This window comes from Martes martes (assembly GCF_963455335.1).
Source record: "Martes martes genome assembly, chromosome: 7".
Classification (NCBI taxonomy): Eukaryota; Metazoa; Chordata; class Mammalia; order Carnivora; family Mustelidae; genus Martes; species Martes martes.
In genome coordinates this window covers 50,687,173-50,711,483 of record NC_137894.1, presented here as the reverse complement: position 1 = coordinate 50,711,483, position 24,311 = coordinate 50,687,173, and the positions used below count along the sequence as shown (strand labels likewise).

The following is a 24,311-nucleotide window of genomic DNA, read 5'->3' as shown; positions in this document are numbered from 1 at the left end:
TGTCGGAAGCAGGATGACTTGGGCCGTGTGGTCCTCCCCCAGGAACCCTGCTGGGCTCTGCTCCACCCCCACCCCCTCCCTTACCAGTAGGTTGTCTCTGGTCCAGGCACAGCCAGTGACCCAGTCACGGTGACAGGCAGAGAAGGAGCAAATCAGAACAGGGGCTCTGGGCATCCGCACATCCCAGCAGAAGAGATTCTGGATAAGTCCCAAGAGAGGGAGCAGTCAGGACCAGAGGAGGGATGTAGGAACATCAGGCCATTTCCAGCAAGAAAGTTTAAAGGAATAGGGAATATTAGGGAAGGGATGGTGGAAAGAGGTGGCCTAGGGGGTGTGTTAAAGCAAAATGCCTCGGGAGCCATGGGAAACAGACTGTTGAGGAATCCAAGACCCAGAGGGACTGTGGGCTCAAGGAGGGAGCACCCCCGAGGCTCACCCGGTCCCTGCCCCCGGTAGCCAGCCTGCCTCCATCGGTGCTGAAGCTACAACAGCTCACAGGACCCTCGTGTTCCCGGAGCTCAGTGTCACAGGGAAAGTCTTCTACTGTCTGTGCTAGTGTCAGCAACTGCCTTGGCCAGAGCCGCACTGTGAAATCTTCTGCATTGGAAAGAGGGAGAGAGAAAGATTCCCTGAAAGAGGAAGTGAGACAGGACCCCAAAGACAAAGGCAAGCATGCTGGGTGAGGGTGATGTCCAATGGCAGTGAGTCACAGGCTGTGGAGCACCCGAGTGACAAGGGTCAGTCATCGTATGAGGTCACAGGACAGGAACACCAGGCACTCCCAGCTCTGGCTCTTCAGCTGCCTAACTCCCTGCTACACCTCCGGACCTTCCTCTTCTCAAGCAATCACTATCACTTGGACCAAGTCTCCTACCTGGAGAGGACTAAGACCATTCTGCATTTTCACCTCAACATCTCTCTCCTCCTCCTAAGGGAAACCCATCCCCATACTTAGCAAAGTCTCCCCCTGGGCAGAAACTCAGAGGATTCCAGCAATTAACAGAGGTCCCAGAATCAGGGTTAGGAAACAAGAAGAAACAGTGTAGATTGATGATGCAAGAGAAGTGCATTTACAAGTACTTTGAAAGTTTTAAAAATAATTATATGTGTGTGTTTCCTATACACGTACACATATAAATTGAGGGAAGGCACAAGCATATTTGAAAGGAAGCTGCCCAATGCCCAGCAGTACCTGAGGCAGAAGCCAAGAGTTCTTTGGAGGTGGCCAGTCCCAACACGGGCTTCTGGTATCTGGACAAGAGCCAGAGGGACTGAAGGGAACCTCCTTTCAGAGTCCAGCCTTGCAGGGACCCATCTTCTGCACCGCTCACCAACACCTCAGGGCTTAGCCAGACCAGTGCAGACACTGCCACATCTAGTGCCTGACACTGAGCCCCCTGGGAACCTAGAGCATGAGGAAAAAGCAGAGTGAGACACTCGGAAAGGGAGTTCAGGGTGGGGAGGCTCTTTCCAAAGGCTCAAACACCCCACCCCCTCTCTCTTCAGCACCTGAAGCGATTTTGTAGATCCTGATGCCATCTGCTCGGTACCCAACGGCCACCCGATCACCATCTGGGCTGAGAGCCACAGAGAGGGCAGGAGAGAGAGAAAGGCAACCCAGGCACCCCCGGGGCTGACCCAGAGATCCAGACCACACCTGAACCTGAGGGCCAAGAACAGGACTTAAAGATACACCACTTCTACCCCCAGAACAAGAGCCACCCCCATTAAAGTCCTCCTCCTCCCTAAAGGGCTCCCCACTCTTCTCTGAGAGCAGCCCATGCATACACTGCACCCCTCTCCCTGTAGCTTGCACCAGCGAAGCCCCTCCACAGTGTCCCCAACAAAGGCTCCACCCTCACCCAAATACCCCTGCCCTCCCACCTCCTCCTAACCCACCACCAGCCTCTGCCACCTGACCTTGCCATCCTCTCCGGCCGTCAGTAACTGGCGCCCAGCACGCAGGAAGAGGGCCGCAGCCACAATGCCATAGTGGGCCGGGAAGGCAGCTAGCCGTGCTCCCTCATGCCAGGACCACAGTTCTACCGTGCTGTCCAGCCGACCCACAGCCACAACCCGCCCAGGCACATTGAACACCAAGGTACGGACAGAGGCTCCTGGGGCTCCCAGTTCCTATCCAAGGAAGTAGAAACAGAAACGTGAGAACCTGCTCTCAAAACAAGCCCAACGTGAAACAGAATGTGGATGTCCAATAATCCCGTATCTTCCACTCCTGCCCTCTTGGCCTTCCTGCCCCAGGGCGACGCAGGACTTCTCACCTTGACAGCTTTGAGCCCGTCCACATGGAAGAAGCTGAAGCTGCCAGCCCAGCTGCCCACAGCCATCACCTGCCCCTCTGGGTGGAAAGCAACGCAGTTCAGGGGCCGGGGACACGTGTGCTGGAAGGCCAGCTGCCCACGGACTGTGTCCCACAGCTGAAGGAGAGAGAAGGGGAGAAAACTAGGTGACGATTACAGATGCCTAAGCCTCTCAAGCCCGGAGGCCATCTTGTCCAGCCCCCTGCCCTCAGCCTCCCCCAGGCACCAGGAAAAGCCTCCCCCAGGCCAAGCAGTCAGCAGCAACGCCACACTAAGAGAACAACTTTGCGGGGATGACTTGCATTTAGGGCCACTTTGACTACCACTGCCCCTTGGTCATTACCTTTAGGCATCCCCCTAGGCACACGGTGGCCAGCAGCCGGCGGTCTGGGCTTAGGCAGCAGCCAGTGATTTGATACTGGTGAGCACTGGTCTGGAGCACCCTAGCCCAGGGAGACAAAGTTAGGCTTCTGGGAGCCCCTGGCCTCCCTCCTCTTTCCCCTGCCCTGAGGGCTTCTGACAAGCAGGGAAGACTCTCACTCCAAGACATGGGGGAGGGGTCCCTTACCGACAACCTTGTTGCAGGTCCCAGAGCTCCAGAAGCCCGTCAAAGGCAGTAAGAAAGAGGGCACTGTCCGAGAGGAATGAGCAAGAGGAGACCCCATCACAGCCGCTCACCAAAGACTTCTCCTCCTATGAGAATGAGCAGGGAAGCATGCTCAGAACAGTCCCCTGACCCCCAGTGTCCAGCCACTCCAAGCTCCAACCAAAAAGGAGGCCAAGGCAAGAAGGGATGGAGAAAGGGTGGCCCTCTGGCCCCACATCAGGAGCTTTGGGCTCCACTCCAGATGTGGGCCAAGCCTCGGTTCAAGTGGGGCCACATCTTCTCCCCTATTCCCAACCTCAGATGCATCCCCAAGTCACAGAAGATTCTGAGGGGTTTGTGTATGTATGCATGCATATATATACATGGCAGTGGGAGTTGATATGGGTGGGAGGCAGAGAAAGGGAGCGGCTGTGGCTGTGGGACCCACCTCTTCAGCCTAATCTGCTGTTACCTTCCTTCAAGCACACTCTACCGCAATCATTCCCAGAAATTTCCTGGAAACATTCTCCCCTGTGCCTTTTACTCAACTGGAATGTGTGTCCTTGCCTGTCCCATGTTCTCCTGGAGGTATCCAACTCACTCAGCTCTTTATATTACACGGTTATGTTTTGGTTCCTTTTCACCTTGTATGTCTTATCTTTCAACAAAATGGCCACTTGGTAGGCAAAGACAGGTGTGCCCCTGGAGATGCGTAGTACAGTACAGCCTTAGTACAGCCCTGAATGGAAAGGTGTGCAGCAAATATTTGGCAGGTGTGACTGATTTAATACCAAGCCTTTGATTTCATGTGAGGGAAACGTAAGTTGCTGAATCAAACAGGGTGATAACAGACGGGGCTGGCTTGCTGAGGTCTTCAGGACAGTTTGTGAGGCTTTTTCTAGAGGCAAACTCTGCCCCCCTTGAGTGTCATACCTGCCAGGTTCTCAGGTCCAACAGGTAAACCATCCCATTGCCAGTGCCGACAGCAGCTCTTTGCCCACTGGGGGAGAGGGCCACCGCTGTGGGGGATGAGGAAACTGCCAGAGATAGGCTGGAGCTAGATAAAGAGTAGGAAGAAAGGGAGGAAACCAGGATTTCAGGGAAGGAAGGGACCATGAATTCACGCTTTCATTCCTGTGCCTGAATCCCCTTCTCCATGGTGACTCTGGTCTGTCTTTTTTTCTCTAGTTTCAGAAGGAGCTGTGGCTTGCTCTCTGGCAGGCTTCCCAGTACCCGGGGCCATGGACCTTACCTCTGCTGGCCCTCCACGGTGTGGGGTTTATTAAGCCATCGTAGCATGTGCTGGAGGCGCCAACGCTGGGAAAGCTGCGGGGCCTGGTGGCAAAGAGGTGAGTCCAGGGGCTGGTTGGCTGCCTGCTGGGGCAGGAGCAGGGGGTACTGGCTGAGGACAGGAGCCTGCTGCCTCAGGAACGTGTGAAACATGGCAGTCTCAGCCTCAGGAAGACTTTGCTCATCTTCAGACACTGAGGAAGCTGTGGGAAAGATGCAGAGCATCACTGGGGAGCCAGCCCGGAGCCCCATTAACCCCAGTACCAAATATAGTCATATGATGTGTCAAAATGTTAAGTCTGAAGCCTTCTGGCCCTACATCAGGAAAACCCGTTAAAAGTACAAAGCCTTAGGCCCCACTCTGGACCTAGGGAACCAGAATCCAGGGACCCAGAGATCTGTAATTTGAACAACGTTCCCAGGTAATTTTACGCCTGTTAAATAAAGTTTGAGAAACTTTGATCTAAGAGACCAGGGCAGAAGATCCCCTGAAAATCACCTCCTTACCCTCTTGGCCTTTTCAGCCTGGAATAGAAATTTAACTGTTCTTTGCATTATACCTCCCACCCACCCCCCCACAGCACACCCTCTGTGAACATACTGAGGAGGCCCGTATCTCAGAGAAGCCACTGACTTATCTCACCATAGAGGGCATGGGCCTCCAGGAGCCGAGAGACCAGACCCAGTTCCAGGTGTGCAGCCACCACATGGAGATTGGTGAGGAATTTTGCAAGAAGGCCACGGTTCCCGCTCTGGAGCTGGGAAGATCGGATGGGACTCGTTAGGATGTGAAGAGGCAGGTGAGAAGGAAAAATCTAGTTTTAGACCCTGTCTGTGCAGCCAAGACCTCAACCTAGGAGCTGGGACAAAGGACCTGGAGGAAGAGGGCAGGAAAACTGGACGGAGAAAGGTAGAGAGGGGTGGCAGTAGTGGTGATCAAGGGGGAATGGGGTCTCAGAATAGTCAAAGCAGTTGCCTGGGAGAAGGTGCCTATGGGATCTGGAGACTAACCAGGTGGTAAGGCAGATCTGCCAGGGCCTCAGGAAGGCAACTTCGGAAGGTGCCTGAGGCATCAGGGTCACAGGTCTTCCAGAGCTGAGCTGCAGGTGTGGGTCACAGAGTAGACAGTGAGACAGGCTCAGTCCTGAAGCAGCTCCAAAGATCGCATGGCACAGCCATCCACCCACTGGGGTGGTAGCTGAGGGTGCCAGCTGAATGGGAGCACCAGGGGGTGGTCCTGGCTTCCAAGCATCGGCCCCACCCTCAGTCTCCCAGGGTCAGTTTGGGGCCAGTTCAGGCCAAAATCACCTGCGATGAGGGCGTGTGCTGTCTTCTCCAGCCCCCGCCTCTTCCCATATCGACATTTAGCTGCTGTCCTCAGGGGCCCGGCAGGGAGGCAGAGCCGGGCACCAGCACGCTCGAGAGGGCCCTCCCCTAGCAGACTGTTCTCATGTGAGGGAGAGAGGGCAGGAGAGGAGGGGAGGAGGTCTGTCAGTGAGCACCTGGCATAGCTATGGGCTCCTGTGCCCATCCCATAGAGTGGTAAATTGAGAGGCAGCCCATTTGGAGCCTGGGAGACAGTGTCAGGGGCTATATATCCAGGGAAGGGTGGAATGAAGAAAGGCTCACACGGGGCCCGGGCTCAAAGACAGGAAGGCACAGGAGGTTGGTGGGAGTCCAATTAGGGGCAGCTGTACCTGCGCAGACTCTGGACGAGGTAGGCAAATGGGCCCATGGGGTAGGGGTCCCCACTGTTGCCAGCAGCCACTGCTTCTTCCCAGCTCTCAGCCCCCCTGGGAAGTATCCGCCATGCACTCAGCACTCCATGCAGCTGGTCCACGGTCAGACCTAAAAACCCCAGCTCTCTGAAGCTCTCACCAAACCACACAGCATTCCCATCCCATGACACCCTGTCCTCCTCACAGCACTCACTGAGACCCCAACTGAGCCAATGTCATCTAACCCCTGCGCGTTCCGTCTCCCACGCCACCCCAACCACTGACCACTACATGTGGCTTCAAGGGTGGCCAAGGCTTGGGGAAGGACGTCGGGGCCATGTTCTTGCTCCAGGGTGTCCAGGATGTGCTGCAGCAGCAGCGGGACAGTGGAAGGCAGGGTCCGGAGTCTCTCAGACACCTAGGAGAAGAGGGAGACTGGGCTTCAGTCAGTGGGGGGAGGAGAAGAGGCAGCTTTCATGGTAAGGAGGGGAGGGGGCTGTGGGAAAGGATAAGAAAAAGAAGAGAAAGCGTGGGGGAGATCCACCCCAAGGCAGCACAGGATGAGAGCAGGAAAAGTAGAGGGACAGGGGTGAAAGGAGCCAAATGAAAGAATGGGAAGTGGATTAGGACTGAAAAGATGAGCAGTGAGGGTTTACATCCCCAGCCAACCTGCTCATAGAGCGTGTAGAGCCTCAGATGATCGGTGACCAAGTGCAGGTAGAGCGGCAGGGAGGACCCCCGCTTCACCAGCAGCAGCCGCATCTGACGAGACAAAGGGGACTCAGTGCAGGGAGCAGAGAGCAGGGCCGTGCCTCCTCTGAGAGTCCCCAGCAGGCGTCACCTGATGGCCTCACCTCAGAACACAGCCATCCCTGCCCTCCACTACTATGCCAGACCCTCTTTCCAGAAAGCCCCCCGTGGTTCAGCCTAGCCCACCCAATAACCACAGCCTTACTCCTTCCCTCATCAGGACAGGCCCTGGGAGGCCATTCACCAGGGGGAAAAGGCTGGCTGGTATTATAAGGATTCCCAGTTATCGACAGCTTCCACTGGCACAGAGCTCCTTCAGAAACCAAGGAGCAGGGCTGTACGGGGTCCTCACCCCCACCACCCCTGGCCTATATCCAACCTGGTTGTTAAAAGGTGACTCCTCCAGCCGTTTCCCATACAGAGCCAGCTCTTCTCTCACCAGCCGGGCCCGGGCAGAAGGCTCCAGGGGCCCCAGGGCCACCACATGGGCACCTTGGCTCTGCTCAAGGGTCTCCCCCAGGACCGCATCAGTAGACACGCTCAGTACCAGGTGCACCCTCTGTGATATTTGGGCAGAAGGAGAAGGAGGTGGAAAGAAAAAGAGCAGGACAATGTTGGAGAGGCCCCCTTCCCCACTACTGCATCCCACCCCACTTCCTTCTCACACTCACCGGGGGAATGGTCTTTGGGATCCAGTCTGAGACCAGCTGCCCATGCTGACCCACCAGCCTGTCAGCCCCATCGATGATCAGCACCAGGGTTTGGCCACTTTTCAGGGACTGAGCATACTCAGGCAGCAGCCTCTGCTGGAGCTCCCATACCAGGCCCCTGTGTGTTCAGGGTAAGGACTAGTGTCAGCAGGAGAGGAAGACATACTGGTGGTGTCATATGGGATCAAGAGGCTGGGCTAATGGGGGATACACACCGGTAGGTGGTGGGGAGGCTGCTTGGCCTTTGCAGTTGGCTATGCAGATAGGCACAGAGGCGTCTGAGCAGGGTGAAGGCAAGACCCTGGTCTGGGCGGGCCCCTGAAAAGTGGAAGAAGACTAAGGGGACCACCTTGGCCCCGCTGGGAGCCTGCAGGGCTGACACAAGAGATGCCTGCATGGAAAGCAAAGAGAAAACATGGTTATGTTTTCCACGCACGACTCCCTGTGGTCCACTTCCTTTGCCCACACAACACCCCTTTCCTCCTTCCCAGGGCTCTGAGACTATGTACCAGGAAGGCCGTCTTGCCCTGTCCCGACTGCCCAGTCACCAGGCTCAGCTTCTCTCGGTGAAGCATTAGCTGCTTCACTGTGTCCCGAAGAAGGTGTGGTCGGGCTGGACTCGGTGGGCTCTGCAGCTGCTGGAAGGTGGCCTGGACCAAGTCATCATCTGGGACGGAGACTGGCTGTTCCAGCTGGGCCCCAGGCTGAGGGCACATGGGCCAATAAATAACAATATTTCTATGCTCCTAGAACCCCCAGGCCTGAAAACTCACAGAGCCCCCCCCACCCCGAGTTACTTCCCATCCAGGACTACCCAGACCACTCGCTTCTCCACTCACCTGGCCATAGGTGCCCCTGCTCACCTGTAGGTAAAGCTGCTGGATCATATTCCACACGTCCTGCAGAACCAGCTGCCCAAACTCTTCCAGCCCCCCAGCATAGGGTCGGCCAGCTGCCACACCCCCCCACTCACAAGGGTATCTGTGGGCAAAGCAAGCACAAGCAGAGTTAGACGGGGCCTGGTTCCCCTCCCCATATCTCTCCCTGCAGGGGCTCTCTACCTCCCCCAGCTCACCTGCGACAGGTAATCCCTTGCTGTCTGCTCAGGAAGCTCTTCAGTTCTGAGATCCGATGTGCAGCCTCTTCAGACTCAGAAGTAAAGTCAGGTTTCCATGCATCCGGCACAGAGCTGACCCCCAAAGAGACCCCGAGAGTGGTCTACACTCAGACCCCAGCCTCTCTTCACCCCCAACCATCAGACCTGGCTGTGGTTCCCTGAAACTGCCCAAGTGGAGATTGTTGGGGCTGATTCCACATTAAAACCTGTTAAACCCCTAGGGCCTGCCTGGGCCTACTTAGCCATAGTGACTCCATGTTGCCTAGGTAGCCATTTTGTTGTTTAATAAACGCTTCAGCAGTTACTGATACCGGTTCCGGATAACCATTGCTAAAACAAGGCCATTTTGTTGTTTAATAAACGCCCCAGCAGTTACTAGTATCGGTTCCGGGTAACTGTTACTAAAACACACAGGTAGAAGACATCCAATCAGCCAAAGCCACATATGTAGATGTCTGCGGTTGTGCCCTATGAAACTAGCCTGTAAGACCAAGGGGTGGTCGCTCTCTTCGGAGGCGGCCCTGGCCGGTCAGTCTGACTTCTAATGCTTGACATAGAATAAAACTTTACATAACTTTCACTTTTTCTCAGCCTCGTTCCCCTGGCCGGTCGGTCTAACTTCTAATGCTTGGCATAGAATAAGGCTTTGCATAACTTTCACTTTGTCTCAGTCTCGTTCCTTTGATAACGGACCCAACAGAGATCTCCTGGCTTCAGAGGCAAGGCTAATGTGGTGCTGTGAGGACAGCTATCCGAGCCCCATGCGCTCTTCCAGCCTCCCCCCTTCTGTACTCTGAATGCCAGGGAGAGAAGACATGGCCACTGAGCCGAGCCCCAGACGCAACAGCAGGTACCTTAGGAAGTTGGCATCCCGGAAGTAGAGGAGAGCCTGGGCAGAGGGCTGCAGGCGCAGGCCCCGGTCCAGGAACTGCATTACCTCCATCTCTGTCACAGAGCGGCCTGGAGGGTACTGCTGGGCCTGAGGGGAGAAGGCAGAAGACAGGTGGGTTCAGTCCCAGGTCACACTAACCCCTCCCCTGAGACCTGCCAAGATCCCAGGGCTCCAGCATCTCAGTAATGTTCCTCCCTCCTTCCCTCCAGATACAAGCCAATAAAACATAGCTAATAGCTAACATTTATTGAATGCCTGTCATGTGTTGAGCATTTTTAAAAACAGATTTCTAATTCTCATAGTAACTCTGCAGTATAGACACCACTGGTCCTCTTTAATATATGGGGAAGTGGAGGCTGGATTAGGGTAAGCCATGTCCCACAAAGTCACACAGTCTGTAAATGACAGAAGGGACATAAGAACCCAGCTCTGATAGCAAAACCTAAACAGACCTCCCTTCTTACCTCTCGCATCCCTTGGCCAACTGAAAGATACTTCTCAAAGGAATCCCCTCATCTAGAACTTGGCCACTTGCACAGTCTTCTGCCTGGGATTCACTTCAACTGTCAAGGAGCTGCCTATCCATAGTCCCAAGGTTCCTGACACACTGGGGTTTCTCTCCACCCCTGCCCAAACTCCGTTTCCTCCCCAGATCCTGCTCCAGCCCCGCTGTCTGCCTTACCCAGCGGAAGTGAGGATGGTCAGGGAGGTTGTAGTTGGGAGGAACGTAGCCATAGCGGGAGCCCAGAATCCCCACAAACAGCTGCGAATTCTCCACCTCTCCCAGACACACTTCCAGTTGTCTGCAGACATGGTTATGGGGGCACCGGATCAGGGAATACAGGTACAAATAGGAAGACAGGGCCATGGCTCAAAGCCAAGGCAAGCTGCTCTCGTTAGCATCCAAAGAGCTCCCCCTGCCCTAAGCCTTCAGCCCTCCTCGCAGCCTCCACCCTACCCACGTCAGTTCTACCACACGAGCTCCCCTTCCCTGTGGCCCCCTCACCTGTTCCTACGGGTCTCCTCCTCAGTGATGCCCCAGCGCAGGTCAATGGCATGAAGGTTGATGTGGTGGGGTGCTGCTCGGGCCTGCAGAGCTGGCAGTACTGTCCGTAGCAGCAGGTCCCGCTCCCCATGCATGTCCCGGAAAGTGGAGGAAATGAAAAGCCTGATGCTGCGCCATCTGGGGGTAAGCAGAGGCCTAGGCTCAGTCTAGCTAGGCTCACCCTAGTGAACAAGCTGGCACAAGTAAGGTCTGATGGACAGCAGAGGCGGAGGGGGTGGGGTGTGCAGTAGGCCTCAGAGCTCTGGAACATAAACCCTACTTGCCATTTCTCACACATCCTCCTTGGTCAGCTGATCATTAGACACTTACTATTCGCCTACCGTGTGCTCATAACACGGTGAGGAAAGCACAATCATTACCTCCCTTTTACTAATCAAAAAGCTAAAGCTTCAAGAAATGAAGAAAAGCAACTAGTCCAAGATTCAAGCTACTATTTGGCCAAGCTGCGATGAGAAAGCCAGAGCCTCTTCTCCTGAGCCCTATGCCTGAGCCCGCCTCACCCTCTGACCCCCTTCCCTAGTAGAGAAGAGTTGGCTCACAATGTGACAACTTCCTCTGGCAGAGGAATCCCTACCTGGGAAAGAGGAAGCATACCTCAGTGAGTAGAACAGGAGCATGTCAACAGCCAGAAATGCAGCCACCTGCCCACTGCCTCTCCCAATTCACAAAGGCATAGAAACATAGACCAACCGAGGCTGGGAAATCGGAGCCGAGGGGCGTAGAGTGTTCTCTTCCAGTGGCCGGAGAGATAGGTCCCCTGTCTTTCCTGGGGGTGGTGGAATCTTGAATATTTTGTCCATTTGGCCCACATGTTCTAGAAGACGGGAGGCCCCACGCTCTGCAATGAACCTGACATAAATGTGACCAAATAAATAAGAGTGAATGCCAGAGGCAGAATCAGATCTTCCAAGGGGGCAGGGGACAAAGATACAGCTAGGGAAGGTCACCTAGTTAACTGGAGCTCCTTAAGAAGACAACCATAAGCAGTTAATGTAGACTTAAAATAACCAGGATGTAGAACCACCCAGATAAAGGAAGAGAGAAGAAACCCAGCTCTAGCCCCTCCTGCTATGCATGCTTATCATGGGCTTTCTTTGGGCCAGGAGCAATTAGGCTGGTAAAGGTGTAGATTTAAGGTTAAAGATTAAGGCCATCCCAGAACTTCATCAGCTCTGTATCAGCTATAAAAGCTCCCTGGAAAAAGAGGAATGGGCATGAGTCTTCCTAATAGCAGTTGATGCCAGTGGAGGCATATAAAGGAAAATGTTGGGGAGAAAACAAGTAAGTGAGAGAACATGGAAAGAAAGACAAAGTAAAAAGATTTCTGTAAATTTGGATTCTATAAATAAACAGCATGAGATTTCCTCTGGATCAAGAATGAACAGAGGCCACAAACAATGAATAGAAATCATATGACCAACTCTCAAGTTGTTCCCTTAAAAGCAAACAGTGCAACCTTGCCCGTCCCTTATCCTTCTGCCTCCTAGATGTAACACAAAGATGAGGGCTGGAGCTGGAGCAGCTGTCTTGAGCCATGAGGTGAAAGCAGAATATTTGAGGATGATGGAGCAATAAAAGATGACTGAGCCCCTCTAACACTGTTGCTGCTATACCAGGATGGCTGCAGAAGAGAAATAAGCTTCTATATTGCTTAAAAAAAGAAGTAAAGGGAGTAGAAGCCAGGTAATCTCTGAAAGATGTTCTAACAAAACCCCCAACCCCTTCGGTGCCCATTCGGTACTCACTTCAGTATTCCATCAGTGTAGCCTGAGAGTGTCACGCTGTTGGGATTCGAATCTGGTAATCTGGCAAAGGAAGAAGCAGCCACTAGCCATCAGAAACAGTGCCAGGAGCACAGAGTCACTGCTCTCTAGGATGGATACCCCAGTTCTGCACTTTGCATAGGGTTATGCGCTAGGCTGGGGCATGGAGCTAGGCTGAAGACTTCAGAGAAGGCTCTAGTACTTAGGCAGAGATAGGGACGTGCCTGGTGAGTGGGAGGGTCCCAGACTACAGTAGGGGTAGAGAGGAAATCTGGAAACCTATCTTCTGGCACTGGACAAGGAGTTTGAGCATCCTTACATGTTACATGTCCTTTGTAGGGGGACAGAAACAAAGAGGCACTTGGAATTCACATGCTGCCAGAAAAGCCGTTTGGCCTCATTTACCAGTCTGTTACACATAGTGTTGCCAAAGAGGATGACCCTGTCCACCTGTAAGATGAAAAGGAAGGGGCTGGGATCAGGAGGCAGAAGGAAAGAAGAAATGCTAATAAACTCAGGATATCTAAAGAAAAGATCTCTGGGGATTAGGGGATTAGGACAGCTCTGACGGGAATGGAAATTGCTTCTCCAGAGAACACTGAGGTTGGGGGAAGCCACTACAACCTGACATGGAGTAAGGAGGAAGTGGGGGAAGGGAGGAGGGGTGCTGGAGCTGGCTAATTCAGGCTCACAAGAGCTGATCGATAAATTTTTAGAGGGGTGCTTGGGTGGCTCAGATCATTAACTGCCTTGGGCTCAGGTCATGATCTCCAGGGTCCTGGGATGGAGCCCCACATCAGGCTCCCCGCTCAGCAGGGAGTCTGCTTCTCCTCCCTCTGCCTCTCCGTTCCGCTTGTGCTCTCTCTCTCTCAGATGAATAATGAATAAGTAAAATCTTTTTTCAAAATATTAAAATAATTTTAAGAATTTTGTGAGCCAGTTGTTAAACATGGCCACTACTAAACATTAAATTGTATAAACTTAAATAAATTATATTAAAAATGAAGGCAACAAATACTCAAAACTCATCACTTCCTAATTATTTTACTACATGTTACCATTATCTACTCTTGGTCGTATTTACATCTATTGTATCTATACTGTAGAAATACCATGTAGTGCTGTACTACTGGGCATCACTTCCCAACTCTGCTCACCGATATCATGTCGGTAGCTTGAAATCAGCTGTGATAGGAGTATTTACACCATAGAAATTAGCAAATGGTATTAACTAAGACTAATTTTTTCCAGAGAGCTGGGTGTTTAGCATTCACCAACACACCACTGGATAGGGTGCTACAGCCAGCTGGGAGTGGATGTGGGTACCGTACTTAGTTTGAAAGATGATCTTTGAGAAATTAGAGACATCAGTTGTGGAGGGAAAAGTGAAGGAGAGGGAGGGCTTCTCAGGGACTGGGAAGTACTCACAGGGACTCTTTGGGCAGCCAGGGACAGCAGGTACTTCCCAAAAGTCTGCACGGACCATTCACCCTCTTCATCCAAATCCTGAAGGAAAGATTCTTATGTTCCGTGTTGGCATGGGAGATCATCAGTAAGCAACAAACACCATTTTCTGCTCGGGAAATCTTCAGAACTGTCTATATCCAAGCCTTTCCTGATTTATCAGGCTGTGTCCAGGACCGTGTCCATTCATGCATTTTTGCTTGGTGGGGGTGGGTGTCTGACCTGGACCTGAACCTGCAGCATGCTGGCAGTCTTCAGGATACCTTCTTCTGCTTTAAGCACAGCGGTCCTCATAGTGCCTCCTCCACAGAATAAAAGATCCACCTGCTCCGCCCGTGCAATCATCATCCCAATCAGCAGCAGCACATAGCTTATGGGGGGCTGCTTGGACAAACATCACAGTGAGATACAGCCTCCCCCCCCCGCCCCCACATTTTTTATGTAAGTTCCATGTCTAACATGGGGCTCAAACTCACCACCGTTAAGATCCAGAGTTGCACACTCTACTAAGCCAGCTAAGCCAGCCAGATTCCCCAGCTCCCTTATTTAGAAACCTACTTTTGCCCATCCAGCCCTGGAGGTCAAACATTCCATTGGTTGGGGAAAAGGGACAAAATCCCCAGTTAGGAAGGCACAGCTTCAGCAGCTCTCAAGAGCTGGTCAGGGAGAAAGGTGGAGAAGGACCAGGATTCATGCCCAAATTCAACACTGGAATGTAGGGAAATGAAAATGAGACATACTTTGGTGACAGAAATTTAGAAAGAATTAAGTACCAGCCAAATGTGAAAAACAGAAGTATTATAATCCAGGAATGGGCATGAGACAACAGTCTAGGAACTGTCCCTAGGAACCAGGGTCCAATACTGAGATGCAAATGCATGCCATTTATTTCAGGTCTGAGTACTTCCTTGGGAAAACCATGTCTGGGAAGAGGATACCTCTCAGGATCCCCAACACCCTTTCTAACCCCCAACCTTTTATTTATTTATTTATTTGTTTATTTTTTATTTATTTATTTTTTTTTTTACCCCTTGCAAGTTGCTCTTCCGACAGAGCTCCTCTGTCCCCACATCCGTCAGATAGACCAAGATGGTGCGGCCGGGCAGCGGGGGCAGGTTGTGCTTCACAGAGATGTTCACGGCTGTTTCCAGGGCCTGCCGGTACCGAGCCAGCATCTCACCATCATACTTCCCCCGTCTGCCAGCAGAAAAGACACCAACAGAAGGGCTCAGGGGCTTCTCTGCTTGCCATTTTGAGGCAGATGGGAAGATGAGAACTTGGCACTCCAGCAGTGAGTGTTCCTGACCTTTCCACAGTCCGCCTCCACTGCCCATAGGGGAGACTGGGGCAGAGCTTCCCCGCTCCCATTCCAAGGGCCTCTACTGACCCATTTTCATGGCAGAAGAGGGGAGTCATCTGTAGATCCACTCTCTGAAATCGTTTGCCACACTTCCCACATCAATCCGTACGTACTTCATGAGGCAAGATTTAACTGCTACATATTTTTAATTGCATTTTAAAGAACAAATACTAACTCCTTTTCTGAAAACTGGCAATTAAAGAGGAAAGAAGAGAATATTCACCATTCATCCCACCTTTCCAGTAGACTCTCTACTTCAGGGTAACTGAATAGTTTAAGTTGATAGGAGAGATTCTGTTAGAGTTCCAGCTAATAAATACGGGGAATGATAGAAAACTCCCACTCTAGAGCGACTAACGAAACAATGCGTTCAGGCAAAGATCACCAAAGCATGAACCATCAACTTACACAGAAGACATCAGGCTATAACCACTTAAAGGCATGGGTCAGTCTTAGCATCACTATGAGTAGGACCACCAGGGATTTGGTGCCCTCTGATTCTGTATCTTATTACAAGGTTTAAAAAAAAAAAGTTAAAAAAAAAGGTGGTCTCATTTACAGGATACAAAGAATCCCCTACAAAATAGTCTTGCAAGGGAAAAAAAGTGAATCTTAGTCTATATAAGCCTTTAGAGTTAATACCCTCAGCACACGAAATACAGAAACAAATTAGAAGACACCATGAGGAGGCTGACAAATCCAGAAAGTGGGACACACAGCAGGGTCCCTGAAGCCAGTTTCTATAGTAAGTCAATGGCCTGAAGACAATGAAAATATTAAAAGAGATATAAGAGACTTAATAATCAAATGTAATGCGTATGCCTTGTTTAGATTCTGATTTGAATAAAATTGTGAAATCATAATTTTGAAATGATTGGGAAATTTGAATATGGACTAGATAACAAAGGATAATACCAAGGAATTATTATTATAATTTTTAGGTATATTAATGGCATTCTAACAACATAATAAAATGTATTAAAAGACACATGTGGAAATAGGAAAGGATCAAATAAAATTATATTATATGGCATTTGTTCATAAAAACAACTTCCCAGAAAAAAGAAGAAAGGGACCACTAAAAGAACTGTGGTAAAATCTAGATAATTACTCAATGTGGCTAATAGTTTTATGAGAGTCCATTATAATATTCTCATTACTTGTGTGCATGTTTAAAACTTTTTTTATAATAATTTTTTAACATTTTATTTATTTATTTGACAGAAAGAGATCACAAGTAGGCAGAGTGGCAGGCAGAGGCAGAGAGAGGGGGAAGTAGACCCCCTGCTGAGCAGAGAGCCTGATGCAGGGCCTCCATCCCAGTACCCTGGGATCAAGACCTGAGCCGAAGGCAGAGGCTTAACCCACTGAGCGACCCAGGCACCCCTATAATAATGTTTTTAAACTAGAAAATTCAGTATTCTCTACCAGTGCTATCCAACAGAATTAAGTTACACATTATTACACATTATTATTATTAGTAAGTTACACAAAATTAAAATTACACATGCAACTAAAAATTTTTAGTACCTGTAGGAAGAAAGTAAAAATAAACAGGAGATATTAACCCAATATGACATTTGATTTAACATATTAAACTATGTTCATTTTAACAGGAAATTAATACAAAAGTTACAGAGGAGATATTTTACATCCTTTTTCATACTGTCCTCAAAATCTGGCACATCTCAATTCTAACTAGCTGTGTTGTGGCTACTGAGTTGGCCAGCGAATGTCTGTTGTTTGGACTGGACTCCAGACTTGACTTTTAAGTGGCCCTGGCCTCAGCCACGCATTCCCTAGTAGGTTAGATGAGCCCTGCATTTGTCTTTAACGAAGATCCCGTTGAAGCATCTAAAGGGCAGAGTGCCGGGACTTCAACAACCTTACAGAACAGGTTTTGTGTCTGACTTTGAGCCTGCTCAGCAGTTATTATCTTTATATGTATTAACAAACAAACAAATGAATAAATAAATAAAGACAGGTCGAGAGAGAGAGAATAGATATCATGGAGAAGAAAAAGAAACTGAACCAGAACAGGAGCAGAGGACACTAGCATACACTAAGAGAAAGGAGAATGCTGCACAGATTCACAGAGCCCCCCAGAAACAAATAAAACAATCCCAGATAATAAATTGGAGGCCCCAATGTAGTTTTTTTCTCATGATTTCTCCATAGGACAACATTAAAGGCAAGGTTTGCTATGCAAAGACAGTAGGAACCAGGCAAGTCTGAGCCACTGGGGCAAACATGTCTTCACAGAATAAAAGTTGGGGTTCCCAGATGACTCCCAAGCCCTGTAATGGTACCTCTTGTTGCCCACCCTTTGCTCCCAAGTAGCATAGCATGCACAGGTGCGCGCGCGCGCGCGCACACACACACACACACACACCTGCCCTTTTGTATTTTCAGCTTTTCCCACTTGAGCTGCTCATAAATCACCGGTATCATCATTGTTGTCCGAAGTTTCTGGCGACTTGGGTTGTAAGGATACCTCCGATAGGTCATCCAATTCTTGTTCTTTTTTGCATTTCTAGTCATTATTGAACACATCAGTTTTGTATTGGAAGGGAGTGGCAATGCTGTGTGGCAAACAGGTAAGTAAGTGAGTCAATGTCAGTCAGCCTGTTCCCTCCTATTGTCCTCCCACCAATACTCCCCTAAGCCCTGACCCTCGGGCTGGCAAGTGTCTGACCTCTGCCCACCCCACATCCTGAGACCAGAAGGCAAGAGGTTGAAACATACCAGTGCTCCTAATTCATCTACTCTCAGACTCGAGAGACAAACAGGATTCGGAAGATAGATAATACCTTTACTTTTGAGTCGAGCCTCAAGGTTATTGATGGAATCATGGGCATTAAGGAATCTGAATGGGAACTGCCGACTGTGGATCACCGAATTCTGGAAAGCAAAGGAGGGGTCACGAGCAACATATCAGGGAGAATGGGGGTGGGGTTAATCAGGGTCCTCAGGGACCAGGAATACTAGATAACCACTCTCTTAGATTTGTGGGAAAATGAGGAAGAAAAATGGATATTACAGAAGAGATACAGAGAAAAGTGAAGAAGAATAAAAGAAAAAGAAAGATATTAGGTGAGACTATGAGAAGAAGGAAAGAAGGGAGGGATGCCAGAGTGGCTCAGTCGGTTGAGGGTCTGCCTTTGGCTCAGGTCATGATCCCAGGTACCCAGGATCATGTCCTGCATCAGGCTCCTTGCTCAATGAGGAGGCTGCTTCTCCCTCTGCCTGCTGCTCCCCTGCTTATTTTCCCTCTCTCTTTCTCTCTCTGACAAATAAAATCTTTTAAAAAATAAAAAAGAGAGAGGAAGTAAAGGAAGGAGGCTAATTTCTTTTATATTAGACTCCCTCTGAAGTCAGTTAAATCATAAAAGTGCCTCTTCTTGGTAAATCAGTGATCCAAGGAAAGTTCTTATACTTGAACTGGGGAGTATCCCACAGATCTGTCTCCTCCAGCCTATCCGTATCTCCATACCTGTTTATAGCCCACATAAAATAGCTCGTGGCCAGGACCTTCCCCAGCCATGAGGAAAAAAGTGCAGCAGCATCGCAGCACCCACCTCTAGTCCTTCCCCTCCCCCCCATACCTCATGCTGGAGTTTTTGGAGTACAAGCTCGTGGTGGTGGGCACTGATTCCAACCCGCAGCAGGTTGCACAGGTTCCGAAGCATGGCCATGAAGGGAAGCTTCCCATTGTCTGTGGAAAGTCAGGCACAGGGTAAGGAAAGCAGACAAAGGATGAGTGAGGGAAGTCAGAGACCAGAGCAAGACGTTCAGAGGCCACAAAGAAAATGCAGAACGGAGAGAGTGAGGTACTAACATATGATCTACCCTACTCAAAATGTTTTAGACGTCTGGAAAGATGAAAACAGGATTGGCCTAAAGTGTGGAGCAAGATTTATATAATATTGTTTACAAGATGACTGTTTGAATAAACAACTCCTATTGTTACTTTGTCTGCTGGTCCAGCCACGCAATTGGGCTCAACCAGCAAAACATATTCTCTAATCTAGAGTAATGATTTCCAAACATTTTAGGTGGTGAAACATGAAATTTTCTAGTGTAAGTTTATTTATTTATAAATTGTATACATGTAGTGTAATCATCGGGTTAATATTTCCAGGCACAACATAACCTAAAGTAAGGTTCGCCTTTAATAATAATGTATATAAATTCATATTTCAAATAATCTTCCTGGAAATTTTTAAGTTTTCTGGCAAACTTCTTGTGAGATCTGATTAAATAGTCATTATTTTTCATTGAAATACAGGTGAAGAAGACTTGCACTAAAGCAGAATTTCACCCCTATTACTTTCATATTGTCCATTTGTTCTGCAATATTAGTGTCATCTTCAAGTCATAGTTTCTTAATAATAACGTCTTTAAGGCTTATGTCCACTTCAGATGGTTAGTTTGGTTAAGACTGAATAATAATTCTAATCCACTTACAATTCAAGGATAAGTTTGGTAAGTCATTATGCAGAAACCAAAAGAGAGTGAGGGGCTCTGTGGACACCCTCGTACTAGAGAAACCCTATTCTTCCTCCACAAACCTGAACTCTCATATGTGCTGTGTACCATACAACACACAGACCGAGTGACCACAGGGGTACGATCTGTTTGGTAAACATTGGGAAAATCCTTTCTTTCTTTTAGACAAGGGAAACCATAAGTCGGAGGTGTAATATTTTTCCTGGGTACCCCCAGAGGTGCTTTCAGACCACCTTAGAGACATGGCCTGTCAGCCCCCAGCCACGCCCCCCCAGGCACTAGCAGCAGCTTCTGTCAAGAGAGTGGTGGTGTCTTTTTTCAAGGTGATGTAAGTCTCATTTGAATTACAGATAGAAGCTTCCAGTCTTCTGGAAGCCCTGTGGTTCTTGAGTCATAATTCTGTTCACAAACTGTACAGAAGAATTAGGTTGTGTATACCATGCAAATGGTGGGGGACAACTCATAAACAATTACATCCTTTGTCAGCTCATAAATTGTTCTCAACTCTTGCTTTGTATGAGAGGTTTTCTAGATCATTTAAATAAGAAATTAAGTCCAATATCATATTTATGATACTAGAAAATAAATCAAACATTTATCCTTCAGACTGAGAAGTTCACTGATTTCATTCAAAAAAACTGTTAATGAGGGTGCCTGGGTGGCTCAGTCAGTTAAGCGACTGCCTTTGGCACAGGTCATGATCCTGGAGTCCCGGGATCGAGTCCCATACGGGCCTTCCCCTGCTCTATGGGGAGCCTGCTTCTCTCTCTCCCTCTGCCTGCTGCTCCCCATGCTTGTGCTCTCTTTCTCTGTCACACAAATAAATAAAATCTTAAAAAAAAAAAAAACTGTTACTGAGTTATTAATGAGCCCTGTGGTCTCCCAAGAGGGGTCTGTATATCTTTTTTTTTTTTTAAGATTTTATTTATTTATTTGACGGAGAGAGAAATCACAAGTAGGCAGAGAGGCAGGCAGGGGGTTGGAGGAAGCAGGCTCCCTGCTGAGCAGGGAGCCCGACAGGGCTCCATCCCAGGACCCTGAGATCATGACCCGAGCTGAAGGTAGAGGCCTAACCCACTGAGCCACCCAGGTGGAAGGGTCTGTATATCTAATTACATTTGGTCTTATATTTTATTGTATATTTATATCTTTATATACATTTTCAGATCTATATTTATGTAATTACGTTTTATGTATTTTCTCAAGTACATAATTCATTAGTACATATATAAAATTGTTTAAATTATATATACATATATTGTGACGTCAAACAAAAGTTTTTTTGCAATATATGATCAAAAAACTCCAGAGACTAGAGGATTAGACTATGGGCATTAGACTGAGCCTAGATAAATGTCACAGTTTTAATTTTTAAGGGCAGAGGGAGGAAGTAGAGATGACATACCAGAATCAGCTATACATCCTGGCTGCCATCCAGGCAACTTTCTCCTGTTCCACCCAAAGTGTCAAATATTGGGGAAGAGGTTGTCAGGCATGTGTGTGTGCATGTGTGTGTTTTAATTCCCATGGGATTCTCATGTCTATACCCCCAGCGACAACCACACAGTGCGAACCATGACAGATAACCAGCTGAGAATTTGGGCTGCCCTGGGCACAATCTTCACATAGCAGTTCGCAGAGAAATAGATTAAAAAAAAAAAAAAAGACGGGCTTCTGAAGCCCCAAAATATGAAGTCTCCAAACCTCAGTCACAAATTCTACAGCAAGATGTTTTTCAACAGAAAGATACTAACTTGAAGTTTTCAAAGATGAAAGAGAACTTAAGAAAAGACAGACTAGAAAGAGTCTTGTAGAGTTAAAAATAAACTAACAAGAGCAACAAAAAGAGACAAATAGAAGACTGAAATAACTTGGTCCTTCCGATTTAATTTTTTTTCTCTTTATCAGTATGGGCAAATCACCTCAAAGTCCTAAATATGGGTTCCTGCGGAGATTCCAATACTCCATATGCCAATCCTACCTTGATTAGATGACTTACCCAGTATGACCTAAGTGAAATCAGAGAGAAGCTACCACTTTGTCCTGTGTTGATCAAGGCTTGTGCATCACCTAACCACATCTGTAATAATGACCTCCCTATGAAGTCAGTGCCACTCAAAGCAGGCACCACTGGTCCGCTTGGGCATGGTCGATGGCAAAACTCACAAATCCAATCACTTTCAGCGATATACCCCCCCCAGGCAAGAGAATAACTGTATCATGCCACAGAAATTAACTTAGGGTCCAAAAGGTAGAGGTGTGAATGGGGAAGAGAGGATGGGACTGTATGGTCAAGGTTACTCTACCAATCAGCTCCTCCCAGACGGAAGCTTTGTTCCCCCGCAGGCTCAGCTCCCGCTCCCAGGTCTCTGGCCGAGGGAGCTTCATCCGCTTCCCAGCTCTGCTAGAATCCCATGGCCCAGGGAGGCGACTTCGAGAAAACATTTGTAGGCTGGAAGGATATCTGGGACAGAAGAGGAAAATATTATCATTTCAAAGCCAGCTGAAAATAACCCAGAAGAGAGAAAGTCAGTCAGTCAAAGCTAGTCAGTTATGCTTGCCACTAATGTTGCTGGGGTCAGAACTATAGGCACAGGACCGTGGAGGTTGAAAGGCCACAGGGTCACCCAGGTGGAAGGTATGTTCAGGCTGTGTCTTCTCACCTGTAGCCCAGTAGGGCTTGGATGTGCTGAGCTGGCTCCCGGATGTGCAGTCGCTGTACTAACTTCTTCAGAGTGAACCTCGGCTGCTTCTTTTTCTCTGGTACTGCATTGTAGGTCTCCTCAAACTATGGAAATATCCCCCAAATCCCACAGAAGTCATTTAATCTATGACCATGTCACTTGCTTCAGAAATCAGAACTGCAGACATCTTATACCTACGAGGTAATTTCTTCCCCCAATGTAGATCTGGGCAAAGAGTAGGAATAGGCGGCAAAAGTCCCCAGCAACAAGAACTCCTGCAGTGAGCATACCATAGTAGCTCTTTGGGGTCACTGTGTTTCATGTATGCAAGCTTGAACTATCAATAGTTAACATGGGATAACTGGTTTGTGAAAAACAAGATGGGAATGGAATGAACAGAGAACATCTTTTTCTTAGAGGGAGGGAAAGGAAAAAGCAGCTTTTACTTAAATCACTGAAACTTAGAGGAGGAGGTAAATGGAGGCATCAGTAAATGCAAGCCACAAAGAGTGAAAAAACGGAACAAAGTTGCCTTTCTATGGTGTCTTCTACAATAGAAGAGCTAAGTTTGGGATATATTATTAGAACGAAGAGAAAAGATCAGTTGACCAACTGAGAATGTTTTCTTTTACAATAAACACCATATTATTTCCCCAATAATCTATTTTAATGATGATGATGTTGGTGATAGCTAACACTTACTCAATGACAGGTATTGTGAGAAATACTTTAAATTCAGGGTGCCTGGGTGACTCAAGTCATGATCCCAGGGTCCAAGGATTAAGTCCCACATCAGGCTCCCTGCTCAGCAGCTCTTGCTGCCCCCAACTTGTACTCTGTCTCCGTGTCTCTCTCTCTCTCTCAATACCTCTCTCTCATACACAAACACAAAATAAATAAAAATTTTTTTTAAAGATTTTATTCATTTATTTGACAGAGAGAGATCACAAGTAGCCAGAGAGGCAAGCAGAGAGAGAGAGGAGGAAGCAGGCTCCCTGCTGAGCAGAGAGCCCAATGCAGGGCTCGATCCCAGGACCCTGAGACCATGACCCAAGCCGAAGGCAGAGGCTCAACCCACCAAGCCACCCAGGTGCCCCCAAATAAATAAAATCTTAAAAAAAAAGAAATACTTTAAATTCAGTGACTGATTTAATCCTCGCAAGAACCCAATGAAGTACCCAATGAGGTACTGCTATTTTTCCCATTTTATATCTGAGGAAACTGAGGTAAGACAGGGTAAGTCATTTGGCCAAGGTTGCATAGCCAGCGAGTAGTACTGGTGGGGGGATTCAAACCCAGGTCTAATTCCTGATTCTATGCTTTTAACCACAAAGTGCAGTGCCTTATTTGTCATTAATGCAAAAAGGCTTGGTTTGGTTTTAAAACTTCCTACAGAAGTTTTACACTTTATAAAGTATATACTTTATAAGTTTCATACTTACTTTCTTTCTTTAAGAGAGAATGGTGGGGGGTTGAGAGAGAGAACCTCAAAAAGATTCCCTGATGTGTGAGGAGCCCAACATGCAGGGCTCAATCCCATGACCCCAAGATCATGAACTGAGTCAAAATCAAGAGTCAGATGCTTAACCAACTGAGCCACCCATGTGCCCATATTTCATACACTGTTAACTCACTTACCCAGCTGTACGTGCCACCAGTCTGTAAATAGTAAGGGAAGCAAAATGGGAAATAAAAGGAGCCTTTCCCAGTGCTCTCAAGCCTGACCCTACAATCACAACTGAGAACTCCCCAGGAAGTTGGAAACTGGAATATGCCTACCACACCTTGAGTATTTCTAAACCAAACAGAATTCCATTTCTAAATATTAGCTGAGAAAAAGTTTTACATGCACATGTGGAACCCCAGAACAAGGCACTCACCTTCTTCTGCTCAACTTTAAGAGGCCTAAGGTACCTCGGCAAATATTTTTGTGTCTCAGAAAATGGGCGCCCTGTCTTCTGTAGGGACAGGAGAAGCAATTTCAAAATGGATAATGGAACCCATCCTTGGAGAGATCCATTCCAATAGTTCCAAAGGTCCACCTCTGCCAAAAAGGAAGCCAGCCAAGACAGCCCTGCCCTGTC

The 24,311-nt window shown here is 48.5% G+C and overlaps 1 protein-coding gene across 1 annotated transcript in view; it reads right to left on the bottom strand.

Annotated features, from left to right (window-relative positions):
* The window catches only part of TEP1 (telomerase associated protein 1), a gene marked incomplete at its 3' end in the record, with an annotated part of 32,081 nt that overhangs the window by 354 nt on the left and 7,416 nt on the right, over nucleotides 1–24,311 (bottom strand). The window contains exons 7-43 of the mRNA XM_080809679.1: nucleotides 24,108–24,185; nucleotides 22,207–22,331; nucleotides 21,850–22,007; nucleotides 18,640–18,749; nucleotides 17,845–17,935; nucleotides 17,427–17,616; nucleotides 14,703–14,871; nucleotides 13,897–14,055; nucleotides 13,639–13,716; nucleotides 12,530–12,660; nucleotides 12,193–12,252; nucleotides 11,138–11,296; nucleotides 10,388–10,564; nucleotides 10,064–10,184; nucleotides 9,344–9,468; nucleotides 8,448–8,561; nucleotides 8,236–8,353; nucleotides 7,882–8,076; nucleotides 7,588–7,763; nucleotides 7,334–7,490; nucleotides 7,042–7,221; nucleotides 6,582–6,674; nucleotides 6,198–6,330; nucleotides 5,892–6,042; nucleotides 5,503–5,636; nucleotides 5,206–5,294; nucleotides 4,838–4,952; nucleotides 4,157–4,397; nucleotides 3,838–3,961; nucleotides 2,887–3,011; nucleotides 2,662–2,761; nucleotides 2,280–2,435; nucleotides 1,921–2,133; nucleotides 1,510–1,663; nucleotides 1,193–1,405; nucleotides 437–597; nucleotides 85–198 (exon numbers count right to left, since the gene is read on the bottom strand). Of these exons, the coding sequence (XP_080665805.1) occupies nucleotides 85–198; nucleotides 437–597; nucleotides 1,193–1,405; nucleotides 1,510–1,663; nucleotides 1,921–2,133; nucleotides 2,280–2,435; nucleotides 2,662–2,761; nucleotides 2,887–3,011; nucleotides 3,838–3,961; nucleotides 4,157–4,397; nucleotides 4,838–4,952; nucleotides 5,206–5,294; nucleotides 5,503–5,636; nucleotides 5,892–6,042; nucleotides 6,198–6,330; nucleotides 6,582–6,674; nucleotides 7,042–7,221; nucleotides 7,334–7,490; nucleotides 7,588–7,763; nucleotides 7,882–8,076; nucleotides 8,236–8,353; nucleotides 8,448–8,561; nucleotides 9,344–9,468; nucleotides 10,064–10,184; nucleotides 10,388–10,564; nucleotides 11,138–11,296; nucleotides 12,193–12,252; nucleotides 12,530–12,660; nucleotides 13,639–13,716; nucleotides 13,897–14,055; nucleotides 14,703–14,871; nucleotides 17,427–17,616; nucleotides 17,845–17,935; nucleotides 18,640–18,749; nucleotides 21,850–22,007; nucleotides 22,207–22,331; nucleotides 24,108–24,185 (5,187 nt within the window). The remainder of the gene's footprint in view (nucleotides 1–84; nucleotides 199–436; nucleotides 598–1,192; nucleotides 1,406–1,509; nucleotides 1,664–1,920; nucleotides 2,134–2,279; nucleotides 2,436–2,661; nucleotides 2,762–2,886; nucleotides 3,012–3,837; nucleotides 3,962–4,156; nucleotides 4,398–4,837; nucleotides 4,953–5,205; nucleotides 5,295–5,502; nucleotides 5,637–5,891; nucleotides 6,043–6,197; nucleotides 6,331–6,581; nucleotides 6,675–7,041; nucleotides 7,222–7,333; nucleotides 7,491–7,587; nucleotides 7,764–7,881; nucleotides 8,077–8,235; nucleotides 8,354–8,447; nucleotides 8,562–9,343; nucleotides 9,469–10,063; nucleotides 10,185–10,387; nucleotides 10,565–11,137; nucleotides 11,297–12,192; nucleotides 12,253–12,529; nucleotides 12,661–13,638; nucleotides 13,717–13,896; nucleotides 14,056–14,702; nucleotides 14,872–17,426; nucleotides 17,617–17,844; nucleotides 17,936–18,639; nucleotides 18,750–21,849; nucleotides 22,008–22,206; nucleotides 22,332–24,107; nucleotides 24,186–24,311) is intronic.